Source organism: Arabidopsis thaliana, chromosome 4, assembly GCF_000001735.4.
Source record: "Arabidopsis thaliana chromosome 4, partial sequence".
Classification (NCBI taxonomy): Eukaryota; Viridiplantae; Streptophyta; class Magnoliopsida; order Brassicales; family Brassicaceae; genus Arabidopsis; species Arabidopsis thaliana.
In genome coordinates, this window is record NC_003075.7 from 3575876 (window position 1) to 3597574 (window position 21699).

The following is a 21699-nucleotide window of genomic DNA, read 5'->3' on the forward strand; positions in this document are numbered from 1 at the left end:
TACTATTTATCCTGCATTTAATGGCTCACTTATCTTAAATGCGACAGTTGCCATTTTGCCCTTGGAAATCTGGAAAAGTGTCACGCTTCTAAGGCAATAATTGCCTTTTCCTCGATTTCCAAAAATGGATAAACTCATTCGGACACGCCACAATTATTAACTTTGTGGTTTCGAGTAAAACCCTAAATCACTATAAATAAGAGCATAAATTTTCTCAACTCTCTCAAAAATATGGAAAACGAAGAGCATAAATAAGAGCATTTACTTGAATAACACCTCTAGAATGGAAAACGAAGGAGCCTCCACCGTCTGCCCCCTCGATCCCGGAAGTCCATTGTTTCTGTCCAGCGACGGCTTCGAGCCCGCCTGTGTTCTCTTTCCTCACGCCTGCTTCCACTTCCCCTCGAAAGACAAAAAGGAGGCGTATGACTTTATGGATAAGGTAAATCCTCTTTCCTTCTCTTTTTCGGGACGAACTTTACTCGCTTTTAACTAGTTCATATTCTAGGTCGTCGACAAGCATCACCGCTTATGCGATGAAAGGCAACGTTTGGGCCTTAAGAGGCAAACACTCGAGGCCCGAATTGCCCGTATCGAGAGGAAGGTAAGGGCAATGGAGAGCGACCCTTTTTAATGGGAGTAGAGGAACTTTGACAGTGTGGCGAAGATCCTGCACATGCTCTGGATGTATCTCCGTGCTCGAGGCCAAGTCCCTGGTCCTGTAAACGCTCCGGTCCAAGTGATCCCGTCTGCCAGTGAAGACGTTGACGACGAAGAGGAGGACAGCAACCCCTGGAAGCGCGTGAAGAATGAACCCGACGTGGATGTTAAAAACGAGGCGTCCACTTCGAACCCCGAACCGGCGATGAAGGAGCCTGTTCCTGAGCCCCATCCCTAAATGTTCTCTGAGACTCAAAACTTTCTTTTTATTTTCGCAAGGACTTACTTATTGGACTTCCATTTTTATTTAAGGAAACTTTTCAACTTTCCTTGATTCATCAAATATTCGTTTTGGAGATACTCTTTGAATGCAGGGCGAACAAGGCGACGTGAATACTTCCGCGAATCACTCCGGCTTTACATGGAATCGCATCTCTGAAAGCTAAGAGACCTCCCTATAAATTTCCTCTCTAGGGTTTTCTTCATTCCTCACTAACAATACCGTTCTTTTCTTTCGCAGTTATGGCCTTCAACCTCCGATGCTCGGAATCCATGCCAGACTTTTCGAGGGTCGAGATGATCGATGAGGACATTCCGAACATACCAGACAGAGGATGCTCCCTACTTTGCAACTTCAGATCCCAAATCCGAGCTCCATGTGCGTTAATCAAGGACCTTTTGAGCAGAGATCAGGACATCGCGATGTCCTTTATCAAAGCTCTAGCGGCTCAACACAAAAAACAATCAACAGAAAAGAAGAAACTTCGAAAGAAGATCAACCAAATGCTGCAGAGAGTCACCGTGATATCAAGGGAGTTACACACCCTCAACTCTCACCCCGGAGACTGGATCGAACTTGGAATCGCAGAATTTGCCCGCATCCCGGACTGTATGATGCCCATTCTCGACATCGCCAGTCAAGGTGTCGAGGTGTTCTTCAAGACGAGGAGGATTTCCTAGTTTGAAGCGTGTCTAAGACTTCTGCATTTTTTCCTTGTTTTTTGTTTTGAATAAATTTAGCTTTGCTTCCTGCTTTGTATGTTCGCATATTCGAACTCCCTTTTTTCATTCATTCGTATAATCGAACTCTTTTTCAACATGAATAAAACAAATTTTATTAGTAACTGAACTCGTTTCCGAGCTGCCTACGTACCCATTTCAGGATCAAGCCTCACCGTAGTTTATGTACAAAAGATGCGTGTCTTTTTTCTTTTTTTCTTTTAAACGTAAAACTTCTTCAAGTTCACCACATTCCAAGGACGTTGGACTGGTCTGTCCTCTAAATCATTCAATCTGAAACACCATTCCGGACCACCTCGATAACAATATAAGGACCTTCCCAATTAATGCCAAGTTTGCCTGCTCCTTCCTCTTTCTTGTTATCGAACACACGTTTCAAAACATAATCGCCCACAAAGAAAGGTCTGCTTTTGACTTTCGAATTGTAATATCGAGCTGCTGCATGTTGATAATTCTGAATTCGGATTAAGGCCTGATCTCGCCTCTCGTTGATGGTATCCAGCGAATCGTCGAGCATTGTAGAATTCTCTTTTTCATTCAAAGGAGCTTACGTTCGACGAAGTCCTGATACATTGAGCTCGGCTGGTACAACTGCCTCTATCCCGTAAACCAATGAAAATGGGATTTCTCCGGTCGAGCGCCTAGGAGTTGTGCGATAAGCCCATAAGACTGGTTGAAGTTCATCATACCAGCCCCCTTTCAAATGACTTCAACGTTTCTTAAGATTGCTTAGAATTGTCTTGATTGCGGCTTCGGTCTGACCGTTCCCTTGTGGATACCGCGGAGTGGAATAACTAACCTTAATCCCCAAATCCGAGCAAAATGCTTCAAACTCGTGTGAGATAAATTGTGGTCCGTTGTCAATAACTATTTCGTATGGAACGCCATGCCTGCATATGATATTCTTCCAAATGAAAGTCTTTACTGCCGAATCTTTAATATTCACATACGCTTCAGCTTCAATCCACTTCGAAAAATAATCAGTTAGGACTAGTAGGTATTGTACACCTCGGGTCGACCTATGTAATGGTCCAATGATATCCATTGACCATCTCATGAAAGGGTATGGGGCGGAGATCGAAGAGAATAACTCCGACGGTTGGTGAATGAGTGGTGCATGGAGTTGGCAACGTTTGCATCGTTGAGCATACTTAACGCAGTCCGTGATCATAGTAGGCCAGTAGTATCCCATTCTCTTTATCTTGAAAGCCATAGCCCTTCCCGAGGAATGACTTCTACACAAGCCTTCATGTACTTCACTCATAACAATCTCGACTCCGGGCCCAAAAATGCAAAGTAAGTAGGGATCACTTACACCTCGTCTATACAAAGAGTTCTTTGATAGCCAAAATTTCGCGCTAATGATTCTCATTTTCCTAGCTTTCCATCTGTTCTTTGGGAGCTCACCTGTAACGATGTAATGCTTTATTGGCTCCCTCCAATCAGCCCCCCCAATCTTTAGCCGGAATTTGGTCAATTTCGTGAAATACTCGAGGTTCTGGTTCGGGATGTTCATTTGGTGCTAGTATGTCCTCGTCAACCCACGGTTCGGTTTCAGCTTCGACTGTGGCGCCAGGGGTGATTTCTTCTATTAGTTTGAGCCCAATATCTTCCGGCACAGTAGGCTTAGGTACAATTATCTCTTTTGACTTTCGCCTTTTGACAGGTGGTAATTCAATAGCAAGTTCACCACGATCTAGGGCTGCAGCTCGGGATCTTGTGACGACGAATGTCTCTTTTTCATTCTTAATGCTCCTTTCCAAAATACACTCTATTGGAATGATTCTTTTGACTTCGGGATCGGATGTTGATGTCAGGGCTGCGAGCGCATCTGCGGTAGTGTTTTCTCCCCGTGGTATGCGAATGAGTTCGGATTTCCTAAACTTTTTGGCCAAGTCTTTGACCACCTCAAGATATGCCTCCATTCGTGAGTCTTTTGCTTCATAATCACCATTGAATTGGTTAACAACCAGTTGCGAATCACAGTAGGCGACCACTTCATCGGCTCCAACTCCTTGGGCGGTGAATAACAGGCGAAATGATTGTTCAAGGATTTCCGAAGTGGGAGATTCTAACTTGATTCCCACCCCGGATCCATTTTTCGATGACAATCCATCAACATGTAGCTTCCATGTTTGATTTTGCGGCTGCTCCTGCTCTCCGAATACCGGTAATTCTGTTAAAAAATTGGCTAGGACCTGAGCCTTCATGGCGACTTGGTTCTTGTACTCTATATCATATTCGCTTAACTCCACCGCCCATTTCGCTAATCTACCGGACTGGTTTGGGCTATGGAGAATAGTCCGAAGCGGCTGATTTGATAACACTTCGATTGGATGGGATTGAAAATATGGACGAAGTTTTCGAGCTAAGGATACTACTGCAAGTGCAAGCTTCTCCATCATCGTATATCTGGTCTCAGGATCCGTCATGGATTTACTTATGTAATAAATTGGTTTTTGTTCCCACCGGCCTTCTCAGATTAGGACTCCGCTAACCGCATGGTTCGAAACTGAAACATATAGATAGAGTTTTTCGTCTACCTCAGGTTTGGACAATACAGGTGGCGAAGTTAGATACTCTTTTAGCTGTCCAAACGCTTCCTCGCACTTTTCATCCCAAAGAAATTCCTTGTTACCCTTTAAGATTTGATAAAAGGGTAAAGATTTATCGGTCGATCTCGAAATAAAACGATTCAATGCTGCAATCTGACCGGTTAATCGTTGTACTTCCTTGAAATTCTTTGGAGATGGCATGTTGAGAAAAGCGTTGATTTGATTTGGGTTTGCCTCAATTCCTCTTTTCGTGACAATGTAGCCGAGAAATTCCCCGGATGGGACTCCAAACGTACACTTCGCCGGATTCAACTTCATTTGATATTGGTTAAGAATCGCAAAACATTCTTCCAGATGTTTTACATGATCTTCCTTTTTTAATGATTTAACCAGCATATCATTGATGTAGACTTCCATTGTTTTTCCGAGATGTTCGTTGAACATCTCATTAATCACCCGTTGATAAGTTGCTCTTGCGTTCTTCAACCCGAATGGCATAACTTTGTAACAAAAGATGCCCCTATCTGTGATAAATGAAGTTTTCTCTTAATCTTCCGGATTCATCATGATTTGGTTATATCCCGAAAAGGCGTCCATAAAGGATAACAATTCATTTCCGGCAGTTGACTCCACAAGACGATCTATGTGTGGAAGTGGGAAACTATCTTTTGGACAAGCTTTGTTGAGATCTATAAAGTCAATGCACACTCTATCCTTTCCATTCTTCTTTTTGACTACAACGGTGTTTGCTAACCAATCCGGATATTGCACCTCCCTTATAGATCCGATCTTTAGAAGTTTATCCACTTCATCGTTTACTGCTTTTGCTCTCTCCACTCCGAGTTTTCTTCTTTTTTGTTTCATCGGTTTAAAACTCGGGTCTACGTTTAACTCGTGACAAATTATACTTGGATCTATGCCAGGCATATCTACTGCCGACCAAGCAAATGATTTCTTGTTTGTTTTTAACATCTCAATTAAGGCTTCCTTTAATTTGCCCGATAAAGTAGCTCCGATTCAAACTTTTTGATCCGGTTTGTCTGCTTCTAGAATTACTTCCACCACGACATCATCCACTTTCTGCCCGCTAGGAAATCTCGGGATCAGTCTTTTCTTTGCGGGTTTCGTTAATTGCTATTGAATTTTTAATCGGTGGCTAGCTAAAAAACAAGTTCTCGAAGCTTCTTGCTCTCCCCGAATTGTTTCCACTCCACTCGGAGTTGGGAATTTGAGGCATAGGTGATAAGTAGAAGGGACCGCTTTCATTTGATAGATCCACGGAGTTCCAAGAATGATGTTATAGGCCGCTTGTTTATCGAAAACGACAAAATCCACAATCTTCAAGATCTTTCCAGCCAAAACCGGTAGCTTGATAGTTCTGAGAGACATTCCTGATTCACTTGTAAACGCTAGTAAAGGTGATGGAGGTACTACCACATCCGCCCTGCTTATCCCCATTCTTTCCAAAGTGCTGAGAAAAATTAAGTCTATCGAACTGCCAATATCAATAAGGATCCTCGACACTTCGAAGTTAGCTACATCCAAAGTAACTATGAGTGCATCATCATGAGGTCTTTTGAGATGTTGCGTCTCCTTCTCCTCGAAAAATATTGAAGTGCCTTGAAAAACTACTTCTTTGCTTAAGCTTGATTCAAATGAACGTTGCGTCTATGCTTCTTGATTGCACTGATGGAGTCACAACACAGTTTAGATCCTCCAAGAATTACATGGATTTTACCCTTTAAAGTTCTTGGTTCCTCTTCACCCGCCGGCCTTGGTCTTTTAGAGTTTTGAGCCTCTGGATTATCCCTAGATTCATAGTATTGCTTGACGAAGTTCTCCATGTTGAATTTTGAGAGATCTCCACTGGCCCATAGTTCTGCGAGATGCCTCTTAAGGGCACTGCAGTCTTTGGTCATATGTCTAGTGACTCGGTGTATATCGCAATACGAACTTTCCAGTGACCGCTGGTTTTGCTTGCTTATTTCTTTGACCTTCCTTTCCCTTGAAACTTCTTTTCGACGTTGCTATTGAATGGTTGTGAACCAAACTTCCTTGGTCCCTGATTTTCCCGAGGTTCGAACTTTTTGGGCAGAAAAGTGACCGCTGGTTTTGCTTGCTTATTTCGTTTTGCGAAACTTTCTTTTTCATCTTCGACTTCCATCCAATTATTCGCTCGAAATAGTGCGTCTTGAATAGTATCAGGTTTGTGAAGTATCAGATCTTCCTTAAACCTCGAATCATGCCATAATCCCTTTCGCAAAGCCGAAAGAGCCGATTATTGTGAGATCCTTGGGAGCTTTGAAAGCACGTTCTGAAATTTGGTGTTGAAAGCCCGAAGTGTCTCATTCCGCCCTTGAGATAGATTCCAGAGGTCGGTATCTGAAATGCTCTTGTCCATCAGAATTGAGTATTGTATTAAAAATACTGCCGATAGTTCGTTGAAATTACTGATAGATCCTGGTTCCAATTAAGTGAACCACATCAGGGCTTGCCCACACAGATTTTCAGAGAAAAGTTTGCAATACCCTGCGTCTTCATCGGCTTCATTTAGATCAACTCGCCCAGCGGCTATCAGAAAAGTTGAGTTTTCGAGAATCTCTGATTCTCAAACTCGGAATTTGCGGGATGAACGGTGTTCGCCTAGCCTCCTCGATAACCCGATTGATATCCGGCTCCGAACTTGTAGCTTGGGGAATTTCGACCTAATTTCTTTCAACTCTCGGCTTACTTCTTTCATGGTTTCGAGCTGGTCGAAGTTTTCCTGCTCGTGCTGGTCTCTGAACTGGTTATCGTCCTCGGGATGCGTTTCTCCATCTTCTGGTTGATTCTCCGCGTTTGTACCATCCGGGGTCGTTTGATCACATGTTGCATTTCGCGGAAGGGAATTTGGGGATCCGAAGATAGTTCTTCGAACTCTAGGATTTTCTACATTTAAAGAACGGACACGAGACTGAATGGTACTAACATTTTGGCTGAGCGATACCTGGGTTGTTTGCAGTGTTTCAACGGTTTTTTCCACGTTTGAAAACTTTTGCGCCATATCAACCATAGTTTGTTGCATGGTCTTGAGGGTTTCGGCTATCGAAGTGTTGGTAGCATCCTCTCCAGACATTGCGGATCACTTCGGGTATGTAATGCACAGAAAAAATCTGATGACTCAAGAATCCTCCGTCCCCACAGACGGCGCCAAAATGTGGATGTCGGATTCGCACACTCAAGTATTTATTTGTTTTGTGGGAGAGATTATTCTTGAGGACAAATATACTTGAAAATAGATAGATGATTATAGAGAAAACTATGAGTATTGTCAAAGAAGGTGTATAGCTCGTTTGCACCAAGAAATGCGTGTGTGTTTACATGGTCTTTGACCCACAATTTATACCCAAAGAATACATTTAATACATATTTACTCACAATCATTCTACTTTAAATGTATCCGTTTTTAGTCTTTGAATTTACTTATTTGAACGTTAAAACCGAGTCCACTCCGATCCTTCTGGACCTCGCCTCTCGGCCCATTTGGTTTCTTCAATTCGAGTAGTCCTGACTTCGATGCTGCGTTCACCCCGCAAACCAACATCTCGCCCATACTCTCACCTCGAGGATGCTTATGGGATCTCCCTCTTATGGGCTTCTTCTACTTGTGCACCAATCTTTGGCTGGATCCGAGCCCATGGTGTGGGATCCGACACCAACAATTATTAGCTATAGATATAGAGAGTTTTGCGGCACGGCCACCGGTTATTCCATAAATAAAGTTTGAGTTTAAGAATGGTTCGATAATAACCTAGTTTTAATTAGATCTACTAACCAATAGCTTTCTGAGAATACCCTATTCCTAGCTTTTTTCCTAATCGTTTACAACCCAATCAATCTGCTGTTTTCTTATTTGATTTTCTTACTATTTCACTCATACCATGCTAGCTCAATCTCGATTTTTAACTCACTGTTTGAACAAAAGAACTCCGTGAATTCGATCCTAAAATACTGCAATTGATCTCTTATTTGAGAGAGTAGTTCTAGGTAATTTTGAACCATATCACCAAGCTCTTGCATAGTTTCCTTGTGAGGGTATCTAGTTCCCTCAAACTTCAACTCCTTCAAGTATTGATAGTACTCGCTCGGGGTTGGCTCTCTCTTCCTCCTTGGCCAGTTTCTTCTCTCAACAAGGGTTGGTGTATCATCCTCGATGATCTCAACCTCTTCCTCAGAAACCGCTTCTTCAAAGGGTGCCTCTTCATGGTGTTCTTCTTCAGCTTCAACGACCCTCTTTCCCCGAGCTACTTCTTCTCTTTGCTTGGTTGAACGGCTTGAGCTTCAACCTTGAATCAAGCTTAATCTTTGAGCACGACGAGCTTGGCGAATTTGGCGTTCAGTCATGCCACTCATGTCAAACGTCTCAACTTCCTCATTATCAACAGAGGATCTTCTTGCCCGAGATGAACTCTTCCTTCTTGAATCCATAGAGATTGGTGATGAGCTTCGACAGGGGAAACAAGAACATTTCTCCAAGAGGTATCAAAGGGGAAGGGAATTGGTTTCTTTGGTGATGAAATTTTGAGCTTGAAACCGATTGAATGCTTGAGGATGAACTTGGAAATGATCGAGTAACTTTGGTGAAGTATGATGAAGGGGAACGAATTCTTAAAGAGTGATAGGGAGCGTTTTAGGGGAAGGGTTTGGAATGAAGACTTCAAAGCTTTGTGAGGGGGTTGCGGAAACGAGATGATGAAAGGGAGAGTTTCAATGAAGGTTTGTCGAAATCAATGGGTGGAGGAGAATGGTGTTTGGTTTCTTTGGGAAAGGATGGAAAAGTTGATTGGAAATAGTGAGGGACTGGGTAATCGCTTTGTCCATTGAGTAAAAGAGTGTTGGGGGAGCAAGTGGGGTCACGAAGTTATGTCTTGGTCTTCAAATAATGAGAGCCCGAGTAAAGAATCGAGCATCTTCTTGAGTTGCACAAAATTCGATCCAACGGTGGAGAGCTCCTCATTCTTGCTTACTCGATCAAACAGACCAAAGTAATCTTCAGGAATTCACTCGATCAAACGGTGGTGATGCTTCTCCCATTTGGTCATTCAAATCAACGGCTCAAAATACTCCTCCTCATTCTACTCGATCAACGGTTGAGATGATCCTTGGCTTGGTTTGAAATTACTCGACCGTTGACTCTATTAGGGTCACTAAAACAAACCTGAAACACTTAAACAAAAACATCAAAAATAACAAGAAAAATAGAAAGTTATTTACATGGATAGACATAAGACTTTCTCCCAAGTGAGCTTGTTTCAAGTCACTAAGCTTGACTCTTATAGAACTCAGTCAGAAAAAGGTTGAAGAGAGGAACAAAGGAGTCCTCATCTTCAATGGTTGAATTTTAGTTCCTGAATCATATTCTGCATCCTCTCTTGACATATGGTAGGATCAGTACTCATTTGATTTTTCTTCAAAGTAAGCTTCTTTCTGATCAGTAGAGTAGTCTTCTTCTTCTGAACCAGGCTCCTTTGACCAATGCTCAAATTTAAAATTGGGGTAGCCTTTAACCATTTCTTGAAGTTCCAAGATTGCATGGTTTAGTCCTTCCATCTTGTTAGTTAGCTCCCCAATGGTATCCTTCTGAGCTTTGTATTCTATCCTGAGTTCCAGAAGTTCTTCAGTAACAGAATCAAGTGTCAAGTGTTGTTCTTCAGCAGAGGGGTTAATATGTTGTTTAGGCACTCCTGGAGAATAAGTCGAAATAGGGATTTCCCCCTCACTCAACAACTTGCTCTCTAGGCTTTTTTCCTCTAAGTGAACTCCTTTCTGATCTTCTGGTGAAACCATTCTGTTGTGAAATTTTCGTCCTCCTTGATAGCTAGTGCAGTTTCAATCTTCTCTGGATCAATACCATTTGAAAATTTTTAACTCTTTTTTCAAACATCCATAGTTGATCTTTCAGCTTCATCACCCTTGAAGATAATCCTTCTATGACTCTACTTTGCCATTTAAATTTTTTCCTCATCTCATACTAGTCATCTTCTATAGGATCTTTAGTCTGAGCTAGCCTTTTTGTTGCTCTCTTCTTGTGGTCAAAAGTCCTCTTTTAGTTTGCTGAGTTGAGAAGTATAGTTGACTTTTGGTGAGGTTTGAGCTTCATCAACATGTTGGTGAAGTATAGTCTGAGCTAGCCTTTTTGTTGCTCTCTTTTTGTTTCTTCATCAACATCCATGTCCTGAATCTCAAAATTCTGAAATCCTGTTGTTGATTTCCCTGAAGCTTCTCTGATGTCAAACTTCATCTTGATGCCTTTTTCAAGGTTCAAATTAATTTTTCCATTTCTGACATCTATGACTGCTCCAGCTGAAGCTAAGAATGGTCTGCCTAGGATCAGGGGATCCTTGCCTTCTTCATCTACGTCTAATACCACAAAATCTATAGGTATCTCAACATTTCCAATCTTGATAGGCAGATTTTCTATTAGACCATGAGGGTGTGCAACAGAACCATCAGCTAAAAGTAGAGATAGGTTGCAGAACTTGTATTCCATGATCCCTAGCATTTTAGCTGTAGAGAGAGGCATAAGGCTAACAGATGCTCCCAAATCACAAAGGCACCTATTGAATGTCAATGGTCCTAGAGAGCATGGCAGAGTGAATGAACCGAGATGATCAAGCTTTTCTTGGATGACTTTCTTCTTGTAAGTTTCTTGGGTGGTGGCACTGCTAATCATCTCTTGATTCTGATCTTTCTTAAGTTTTTCAATTCTGAACTTTTTTAGAATGGTGAGTATTCAGCAAAGGTGTGTGCTCTGTAGTCCAAAAGAATTGCTTAGTGGCAGGTGGAGCAATTTGAGTTGAATCCCCCCCCTTCTTGAACCATACTGTCCTTAGTATTGAGAGTCTGATGACTTGGTGGAGATTCATCTTCTTGGTGGATGGTGATAGCATTAGTAGTAGCATAATCCTTAGGATTCTGGACTGCTTTCCCTGGAAGTTGCTGAGGATGCTTCGGAGCCGAGGTTGGTGCAAATTGACTCTCCACATATTTGATTTTGGAATTCAAGGCTTCGAACTTGACATTTAGATCGTTGTAGGAACAATCAATCTCGTTGTGTAATTCAGCTATCTTCTTGTCAAAAGCCATAGCGCTAGTAGCTTGTCCTTGAATGATTTGTTGAATGAGTTGCTTAATTTCAGGATCTTGAGCTGTTGGGGCTTGTTGTGGTTGTTGAGTGAACCCTGGTGGTGGATTCTGCTGTTGGTAGCCTTCATTCAACTGTTGTTTATGGACATAACCTTGGTTGTACTGAACAAAAGGCTTGGACTAATTCTGTTGAGGTGGATACACTTGATCTTGGGGGTTAGCTACATTAGTGCTTCTGTAGGAGAGGTTTGGGTTGGGCTTGTAGTTGGTGTAGCCCTTGTTGAACCCTCCTTGGTTCTTAATGTAGCATAGCTCTTCAGTTTGATCATTCCCCCCTTCTTGCATTTGGAGTGCCTTCATCAGTGATGTAGTGTATCTGCTTCTGCTGAGCCAGCAACAGCTTGTCTAACTTTTCATTCAGAGCCTTGATATCCTTGCTCGGTTTATCCTCAGTTCCTCCAGTTCCTCTCATTAAGCGATCATAGTCTTCATTGTAGCACCTATCAGATTGTGCTAGATTTTCGACCAACTCCCAGCCTTCTGCTACATCCTTGTTCAGGAAGTTCCCATTGGAGACAGTGTCAAGTAGCATTCTGATCTTTGGTAAAGCTCCTCTGTAGAGTGTGTTCAATAATGAAGCCTTCTTGAAACCGTGATGGGGGCACTGAGTGGTGTAGCTTTTAAACCTCTCCCAAGCTTCACTAAAAGTTTCATTGTTTTTCTGGTTGAAACCTGAGATCTTGTTCCTCAATCTAGCGGTGTGAGCATTAGAGAAGAACTTGGCAAGAAAAGCTTTCTTACAATCGTCCCATGAGGTGATGGAGTCTGGGGGTAGAGTCTTCTCCCAGTGGTAAGCCTTGTCTCCCAAAGAGAAGGGAGATAGTCTGAGTTTAAACATATCTTCAGTGACACCATTGATCTTGGTAAGGCCACAGAGCCTATCAAAGCTGTCAAGATGGTCCAGGGGGTCTTCCATAGGTAGAACATGAAACTTGTTTCCTTGGATCATTGAGATGAGACCACTCTTGATCTCAAAGGTGTTGTTCTGAACTGGTGGTGGCACTATCCCTTGTCTTTGGTGATGATTCCTTTGGGCATCACCAGCACCAATGTTTCTTGGTTGATGAACATTAGGTGGGTCTTGAACATCAACTGGTCTGTTCCGTTCATCCATAGCAGCTAGTCTTTGTTGATCATAGGCTGCCTTTGCTTTCGTTTCTTGTAACTCACGAGCTAGTCTGTCAATTCTGTCTCTGAATGGTAGTAGGTGTGCAAAACCTTTGGATCGAGTTTGCATGCACAGAGATTAGTACCTATACCACAAAAACAAGCAGACGAAAATATGAGTTAGTAACTTGATAAATGTAAAAGAACTTGATCTTAAAAGTTTCTGATATCTTGAATGTAACAATGCAACAATGAATCAGCAACGGCGCCAAATTGATAAGCAGGTTTTTTAGGCCTACTTATGTGCTGAATGTGTGTGATTCAGTTCAATTCCCCTAAAACACAAACATGTCGATGCAACTATAGGGGGTGTCAATCCAGTCCACTGTTATTGCTAGCAATCAAGATGTGCACAGAAACAACTAAGTCAAGCCAGATTATAATGATGGTGGGTTTCTAGAAACAATCCTAGGTCAGGATTCAAACAAGTAAAAATGAGTACTTAAGAGCCCTACTCGATCATTGGGTCGAGTAGAACCAACCGGCAGAATTAAAATGCAATCAACAGGGGATGCAAATAGAGGATACAAATAACAGGTAAATAAAAGTGCAATCAACAGGGGATACAAATAGATCTAATAGAAATCTTAAGGATGGATTCATTGATAAGGGCAACTCTAGGGTTCATCAGATGGCTAATAGGCGAAAGGTAGGTACCCTTGACGATAGATTCAAAAACCGGGTCAATCCACTCTGGTGACAGAGACCCCCATAACTCTACTACTTCCTAATATCAACTCTCGTTGATGAAACATAGAAGAGCAGGGTTTAAGAAACAATCTACCAAAGCCAGTAAGCAGACAAGCCAATCTCTTGGTCGAGTCTACAAATCTCTGGAATTCGTAGATCAGACATCCATTTGAACGTCTTTTGGATACTGGACGTCTATGATCGAATCTCCACATTAGCGAACGAAAACCACATAGGGGCCAAGCGAATCCAAAAGGGTACTAACCTAAACACTAACCACCTAACTAACTTAGAGATTACCCTAATCTAATCCATCCTCAAGAACCCTAATCACTACTCAAGCAACATTCTCAAGAACACAAACCCAGAAATTACTGAAATCATATCAAAATGTAGATCTAAACAAGCGAAACAACTTTACTAAAACAACTAAATGCAAAAACAAAATAGATTCAGAGTAATTAAGGTTTTAAGATTCATAAACGCAAAGAAAAACTAAAAGATAAAGCATAGATCCTTTGGACAAACCCCAAAGTGATCTATTTACAGTAAAATGTTGAAACCCTAGATTCACTAGAAGACAAGAGACTTGAGGCGGTTTTGGCGAATACTCGATCTTGGGGATCGAGTAAAGAGGGTGCTGCAAAGTCTGCGCCTTTGTGTCTATGCTCCCAGTGATCAATTGGTCGAGTAGATGCTTCATCCTCTCATATATGTATGCTCAGATGTCTGGCTGAGTGGGGAATGAGGAGGATCCGAAGACGCTTTGATAGCTCAACAAGTCTTGTAGAGTTGGTCACCCTTGGTCGAGTAAATGGTTTGAGTAGAGGATCGAGTAGGAGGGGCGAGTAGATCAATCTTCTGCTTCATCTAAGGTTGCCTTGATTGAGTAAGAGGGTCGAGTAAACTGCAGCCTCCTCTGTAGCATCCTTGATCGAGTAAAGAGGTCGAGTGAATTGATGCCTCTTTTGTATCTGCATGGATCGAGTGAATGGATCGAGTATAGTCCTTTTAAGCCCCTTTTGCACCTGAAAACACACCAAAACATGCAATGCGAATGCAAGATGATCCTAGATGCCTAAGTATGCAAAATAAGCTAAAATGGTGCAAAATGACATGATACAATGAGCAAATGCAAAGCTAAATGTTGATAAACATAAACCCTAAAATGAGTAAAATACAGTGTGATCAATCGACCATTCATTCTCTTTTTTTTTTGGTATTCTTTCTGTTCCCACACTTATTCTTTTAAGACAGTAAACAAAAGGGAACTCGGATACTGGATTGACACCCTAGGCATTTTTCCAACCTTTGTAATTGATCATTCCAAATAAAGTATAATAATGGGGTCATAGGAAACATTCTTACCCCTATACACTATCCGAAAAGCCTATCAATCTCACATATTTTTATTTTTATTTTTATAAGGGGAGAAAAATACTTTCTTTTTATCACATTAGTCGACTTATCAGGTATGAACAAGGAGTCAAATCCCACAAACACTAACCGTTTTGATGAGGTAAAAGGAAGAGCAGTGAGATTTAGCTCCAGCCTCTGTGGATTATATTGGGAATGGATGTCCTTAAGTTTATCGGTTGACTTTATGGATTTTCCATTAGTCAGATTGATTTGAATCTGCAGTACTTAAGCAATCCAGGCAGTAAACTCAAGAGATAGATGATAAGCAGGTTTTTACGCCTACTTATATGATGAATGCTGTGTTCAGTGCAGTTCAATTCCTCTAAAACACAAACATGTCGATGCAGTTATAGAGGGTGTCAATCCAGTCCACTGTATTGCTAGCAATCAAGATGTGTATAAAAACAACTAAGTCTAGCGAGATTATAATGATGGTGGGTTTCTAGTAACAATCCTAGGCCAAGATTCAGACAAGTAAAAATGAGAACTTAACAACCCTAATCGGTCATTAGGTCGAGTAGATCCAACAAGTGACAAAATTAGGAACTAAAATGCAATCAACAGGGGATGAAAATAGAGGATACAAATAACAGGTAAATAAAAGTGCAATCAACAAGGGATACAAATCAATCTAATAGAAGTTCTACAGATGGATTTATTGATAAGGGCAACTCTAGGGTTCATCAAATGGCTAATAGGCGAAAGGTAGATACCCATGACAATAAATTCACAAACCGGGTCAATCCACTCTCGTGACAGAGACCCCCACAACTCTACCACTTCCTAATCTCAACTCTCGTTGATGAAACATAGCAGAGCAGGGTTTAAGAAACAATCTATCAAAGCCAATAGGCAGACAAGCCAATCCCTTGGTCGAGTCTACATATCTCTGGAATTCGTAGGTCAGACATCCATTTGAACGTCTTTTGGACGCTGGACGTCTATGATCGAATCTCCACATTAGCCAGCAAAAACCCCATAGGGGCCAAGCGAATCCAGAAGAGTATAAACCTAAACACTAACCACCTAACTAACCTAGAGATTACCCTAATCTAATCCATCCTCAAGAACCCTAATCCCTACTCAAGCAACATTCTCAAGAACACAAATCCAGAAATTACTAAAATCATACCAAAATATAGATCTAAACAAGCTAAACAACTTTACTTAAACAATCAAATGCAAAAACGAAATAGATTAAGAGTAATTAAAGTTTCAAGATTCAGAAACATAAAGAAAAACTGAAAGATAAAGTCTAGATCTTTTGGACAAACCCCAAAATGATCTATTTATAGTAAAATGTTGAAACCCTAGATTCACTAGAAGACAAGAGACTTGAGGCGGTTTGGGCGAATACTCGACCTTGGGGATCGTGTAAAGAGGGTGCTGCAATGTCTACGCCTTTGTGTCTATGGTCCGAGTGATCAATTGGTCGAGTAGATGCTTCATCCTCTCCTATCCGTATGCTCAGATGTCTGGTTGAGTGGGGAATGAGGAGGATCCGAAGACGCTTTGATAGCTCAACAAGTCTTGTAGAGATGGTCACCCTTGGTCGAGTAAATGGATCGAGTAGTGGATCGAGTAGGAGGGGCGAGTAGTTGAATCTACTGCTTCATCTGAGGTTGCCTTGATCGAGTAGGAGGGTCGAGTAAACTGCAGCCTCCTTTGTAGCATCCTGGATCGAGTAGTGAGGTCGAGTAGAGTGATGCCTCCTTTTGCACCTGAAAACACACCAAAACATGCAATGCGAATGCAAGATGATCCTAGATGCCTAAGTATGCAAAACAAGCTAAAATGGTGCAAAATGATATGATACAATGAGTAAATGCAAAGCTAAATGATGATAAACATACACCTAAAATGAGTAAAATACAGTGTTATCAACTCCCCCAAACTTATCTCTTGCTTGCCCTCAAGCAAACAAAAAATCTTAAGTTGAAGGAGAGGTTTGAAGGTGGGGATTCAAAAACCGAAGCATGCATATAAAATGGGTAAGCTCAATGTCCAGGTAGCTAATTCTAGGTTGCAAGATGATAGACCCTTACTCAAAAACGTTAGCCATACTCGTCACAATGTAACCTAACGACTTGCCTTAATCTATTCAATCATTCACATCAACCAATTCCCTTTAACATTCATTAAGCACGAACAGTGGATCAAGAAATGTAATGGTTATGAACTCACTTGGTTTCGGGCTTAGGCCTAGAGACAAAAATGGTCCCTCTAATGGTTTGGTCGAGTAACAGTGGACTCTCAGAGAAAAGATTGAGCTTCAGTAGAATGCTAAAGGTAAAAGCCAACTGACACATACAAGAACAGACTCCCATCTACCCAATGATATAGTATGATAGCTCAGAAGATGATCCTATTCCCATAGATGTCCTAACTCTACCCTTTTTCTCATTCTTTCTCTCTTTTTGGTTCATGTTCTAAGGGGTTCTCTTGAAATGATTTAAGAGTCTAGCGGGTTTGGTTTTAAACTTTGACAAACTTAAGGCTTTTCTTCTAATCTTCGCACATGGGGCAATTTACCCTTTTATTTAAATCACAATGCCTAACTTCTTTGAATTCCAAACCCTTTACTAGACTTAACACTTTTGTATCCCCCTTAGGACTCTAAACTCTTACTCTCATTTTTTTATTTTTTTCATTCTATTTCTCATTCCCATTCATTCCATACACAATCCCAATCCCAAATACAAGTCTCCACCTAGTCCTAGCTAACCCAAAAAGTGTGGGCTAGGTCTACATGAAAGACTGTTCTTGTCGGCTCATACCTAACACATTATACCAAGCTCAATCGAAAAAGACCTCACAATCACACACAAATGATCTTTGGCATGAAATAAGGCTAGGCTAAAGGTATGGGAAACTGCTCTAAAAATGAGAGACAACTACTTGGATTAACAGAGGGTGATGAAGTGAATAAGATGATCCAAGTATGTATATGGTAGTCATGAGTTCATAAACAATGCATAGACATGATAATTGCAATTTCAGTTCAGGTTCTAATACATAGGGAATGGCATCAGATAAGCAAGTTTCGATCAAAGTAGTATAGTCAAGTTACAAATTCAAAGCAAGGTGCGATCCTATTTTAGAGATACAATCGGTTATGCAACAGAGAACTAACAACCTGGGCATTGAACTTACTTCATTGAATCAAAAGATGCTTATCGGTTTGAAATCATCATTATCCCCTATGCAAATGGACAATCCTAAATGCAAACACTATATATACAATCCTAAAATGATATGCAATCTACATGACACTCTTTTTTTATGAAATTTTTTTCTGAATTTTTTTTCAAATTTTTATGGTTTTTCTATGCCTTAGATGATGCAAAATTTGAAATAAGAAAAGAGAACACAATGTTAAACATGTCTTGAACCCTCCCCCAAACTTAAATTACACAGTCCCTTGTGTAATAAAAATCTGAAAGAGAATTCAAGATCAAAACACAAAACACACAAAGAAAAATAAAAAGATGCTATGGTATATACAATGGAGAGGTGGTGTTACCTCAGTTTTCAGGTTAAGTAGGAGGAGACAAAATTGTCCATACTCTCCTTTATGTAACTCCAAGGAACGGGTTGTGCTGAACTTGGATTAGCTGGATGCTCGACCCTTTGCTCGGGTTGTTGATCGAGTGGCTCCTCAAGTGGTGCAGTAGAGTGACTTGCTCCTCTTTTCCTTTTCTCTAGGTTCAAAGGATGATTGCCTTGGTGGTGAAGATGCAGCATGGTGTTCCCTTTGCTCATATGAAGACTATTTTGGTGGCGAAGGCGGATCAAAATGCATAGGTTCGTGATGTGTGGATCCGCTTCTTCCAAAAGGCATATTCTGTGGCATTGCTTTAGTTGAGGAAGAACAGCTGATCTTGAGTTGGAGATTGTTAAACTTCTTATTGAGTGCCGCGATAGCCTTGTCTTGGAACTTACACCAGCTTTGGAGGAAACCAAGGCGCTTGTGAATCTCTTTTGAGTCTTTACTTTGCCTTGGTGCTGAGTACTCCTCGAAGTAAAACTGTTGTGTAGCGTAAGACTCGTCCTTAGGTTCTGCCTCATTATCAGAATGATGGATTGGAGTCTCATCATCATTCACTCCTTCCATTGGCACAGCTTCATCACCTGAAATATAGAGGTTCTCCACAGGTGGGCAAAACTCAATGTTTCCACCATCTCTAATTGAAGTGGAAGCGGGGTTTGGGAGTAGAAAAATGGATTGCCCTGCTGTGGGGTGATCGAACCTATACTTATATAGGCCATTCTTCTGCTGTGACCAAAAACTCTTGGAATTTATAAGGTGTTGCATATCAATCCATCTTGGAGGAATCGGCGTTGAATGTAGAGGTACATTGCAAGCTCTCATAATTGGTGTCACAACTCCTCCCACAACCATTCTTCCTGGTTTCTTAAGTCCCTTAGCCCATCCTCTGTAACTCAGCAGGTTCTCGATTAGGTAGAATCAGACCGAAGTGTCAGTCTGATCTCCAGCTAGAACTGTACCATCCGATGCTAAACCAAGCAACTCTTGTAGTGCTGTCTCCATCAATTCTAGTTCCCCATTGACAAAGGTTCCATCCGCTCTCTTGCAAATAGAGCACTTGCCAAGGACCTATGATAGTATCTAACCACCAGACTCCTTATCTCGTTGCTCTTGGTCCTTGAGGATGAAAATCCATGCTTAGAACCAAGTGTTGCCAAGAATGACTGAAGCTCTCTCTTGTCAAAACGATGACTTGTGTCTTTTCCGCTTGGAAATCTATACATCAGCTCGAGATGCTCTATTGGAAGCCGATACTCTACATCATACACACAAAACTCCAAGTATCCCAAACTTCCGTCTGGCCTGATTTCATCGTCCTCTGGCTCTCCATATAAGAGCAACTCCACGGATGAAAGAAACTGAATGGTCTCTTCCTCATACCCCTCCATTGGCCGAAACATGTGAATATTCAGGCTGCACTGCTTAAACATGTAGTCTACATCATCATAGATGCCGAGTCTCTCCATGGTCCCGGGATGAGGGTACCGAGTTCCTAAAAACTCATTGCGCTTCAGCAGCTTGTAGTACTCATTTCGAGTTGCACATTTCCCCGATTCCAAATCATCATCGCCTCCTTTCTCCGTTTGATCATCTTCCTCGGGTGAAGCCATATCTTCCTCGGAGTCTTCATCTACCAGCTCCAACCTCCTCCCCACGGGCTTCTTCCCTTGAGTGATATCTGCCTTGTTTCTCGAGAATTCTCTTGCAGAAAGCTTACTCGACTTTCGGGATCGAGTATTTTCAGCTGGAGAGCTAAAGGTCTCTTCTTCTTGATTCACTATGATCGATCGCAAAACTTGCTTGATCTCTCCTACTCGACCCCAAGGGTGATGGTTCTGAAGGTCCTCGAGCTGCTGCATGCGAAGAAGGTGTTGGGTACCTCTTTGATGGGGAGAGAGCTTTGTTCCGAATCTTTGACAAAAGTGAGCGCTTGTTCATCATCAAGAACAAAGGTGGGAGAAACTCAAAACCAAAATTCAGTAGATTAGGAGATTGAATGATGGGAGAAACAAATGAATTTATGAAAAGTTTTTGATAAGGAAGGGAAGTGAAGGAGATAAAGAGAGGATTGTAACGATTCGAGATGAGGATGCTTTGGTATGGGAGATGGAGAGATGAGGTTGTTGAGTTCGGGAATTGCAATGGGGGACCAAAGTAATTATGGAGGGGACAAGAAGAAAAAGGGACATCAGCGTTTCAGTGGAGGCGGGTCACGAGGCGTCGGTGACTACGAAGAGGGTCTCTTTGGTTTCTTCACTCGATCGGACGGTGAGAAATGCTCCATCTTCAATTACTCGATCAAACGGACCAAAATGAATCGCAAGAAATCAATCGATCAAACGGTGGTGATGCTTCTCTCATTTGGTCATTCAAATCAACGGCCAAAAATACTCCTCCTCATTCTACTCGATCAACGGTTGAGATTTTTCTTTACTTGATTTAAATTTACTCGACCGTTGACTCCCTCAGGGTCTCTAAAACAAACCTGAAACACGTAAACAAAAACATCAAAAATAACAAGAAAAATAGAAAGTTATATACATGGATAGACATGGGACTTCCTCCCAAGTGAGCTTGTTTTAAGTCACGAAGCTGGACTCTTACAGTGCTTAGTCAGGAAAAAGGTTAAAGAGAGGAACAGAGAAGTCCTCATCTTCAGTGCTTGAATTTTCAGTGCTTGAATCATACTCCACATCCTCTCTTGAGATATGGTAGGATGAGTACTCATTTGATTTTTCTTCAAAGTAAGCTTCTTTCTGATCAGTAGAGTAGTCTTCTTCTTCTGAACCCGGCTCCTTTGACCAATCCTCAAATTCAAAACTGGGGTAGCCTTTAATCATTTCTTGAAGTTCCACGATTGCATGGTTCAGTCCTTCCATTTTGTAAGTTAGCTCCCCAATGATATTCTCTTGAGCTTTGTATTCTATCCTGAGTTCCAGAAGTTCTTCAGTAACAAAATCAAGTGTCAAGTGTTCTTCTTCAGCAGAGGGGTTGGTGGGCTGTTTAGGCACTCCTGGAGAATAAGTCAGAATAGGAGTTTCCTCCTCACTCAACAACTTGCTCTCTAGGCTTCTTTCCTCTAAGTGAACTCCTTTCTGATCTTTTGGTGCCAACCATTCTGTTGTGAAATTTTAGTCCTCCTTCACTAAAAGAAAAGTGAGTATTAATAGCACTGAGTTATAGCGTTTTATGTAGTATTGCTATTAATGAGTTACCATTGAATTTTAGATAGCGTTTAGAATTTATAAAACGCTATGAAAGGTTTTTACTAAAAAATGTGTTTATTAAAGTTGGTATATAAGAGTTTTGATTGCAGATCCATATTAAAACGCTACGGAATCATAAGCGGGAACTAAAAATTTTGGGCTCCAAAAAGTCTATGACCAAAGACTTAGGCTCCAAAAATAATTTTCCTTGACGACATTAATTTGACTGTTCTTCGCCTTTTCATCT

At 41.4% G+C, this 21699-nt stretch overlaps 1 protein-coding gene and 3 pseudogenes across 5 annotated transcripts; 1 reads left to right on the forward strand and 3 right to left on the reverse strand.

The window, feature by feature from the left end:
• Window positions 1-236: 236 nt before the first annotated feature.
• Window positions 237-806, forward strand: AT4G06583 (uncharacterized protein; the record flags this gene model as incomplete). Of its 2 annotated transcripts, none has more annotated exons than NM_001160738.1 (2): window positions 237-442; window positions 509-806. In NM_001160738.1, the coding sequence occupies exons 1-2, from the start codon at window positions 284-286 to the stop codon at window positions 632-634; spliced, it is 285 nt and encodes a 94-aa protein (NP_001154210.1). In that variant the 5' UTR covers window positions 237-283. The 2 variants fall into 2 exon arrangements, with proteins under 2 accessions (NP_001154210.1, NP_001154209.1); NM_001160737.1 differs by having other exon boundaries at window positions 565-654.
• Window positions 807-1188: 382 nt separating this feature from the next.
• On the reverse strand, window positions 1189-7350 carry AT4G06584 (annotated as a pseudogene; the record flags this gene model as incomplete). Its single annotated transcript has 1 exon — window positions 1189-7350.
• Window positions 7351-8144: 794 nt separating this feature from the next.
• AT4G06585 lies at window positions 8145-12657 on the reverse strand (annotated as a pseudogene; the record flags this gene model as incomplete). Its single annotated transcript has 1 exon — window positions 8145-12657.
• A 5611-nt stretch (window positions 12658-18268) lies between these two features.
• On the reverse strand, window positions 18269-21187 carry AT4G06587 (annotated as a pseudogene; the record flags this gene model as incomplete). Its single annotated transcript has 1 exon — window positions 18269-21187.
• Window positions 21188-21699: the final 512 nt, after the last annotated feature.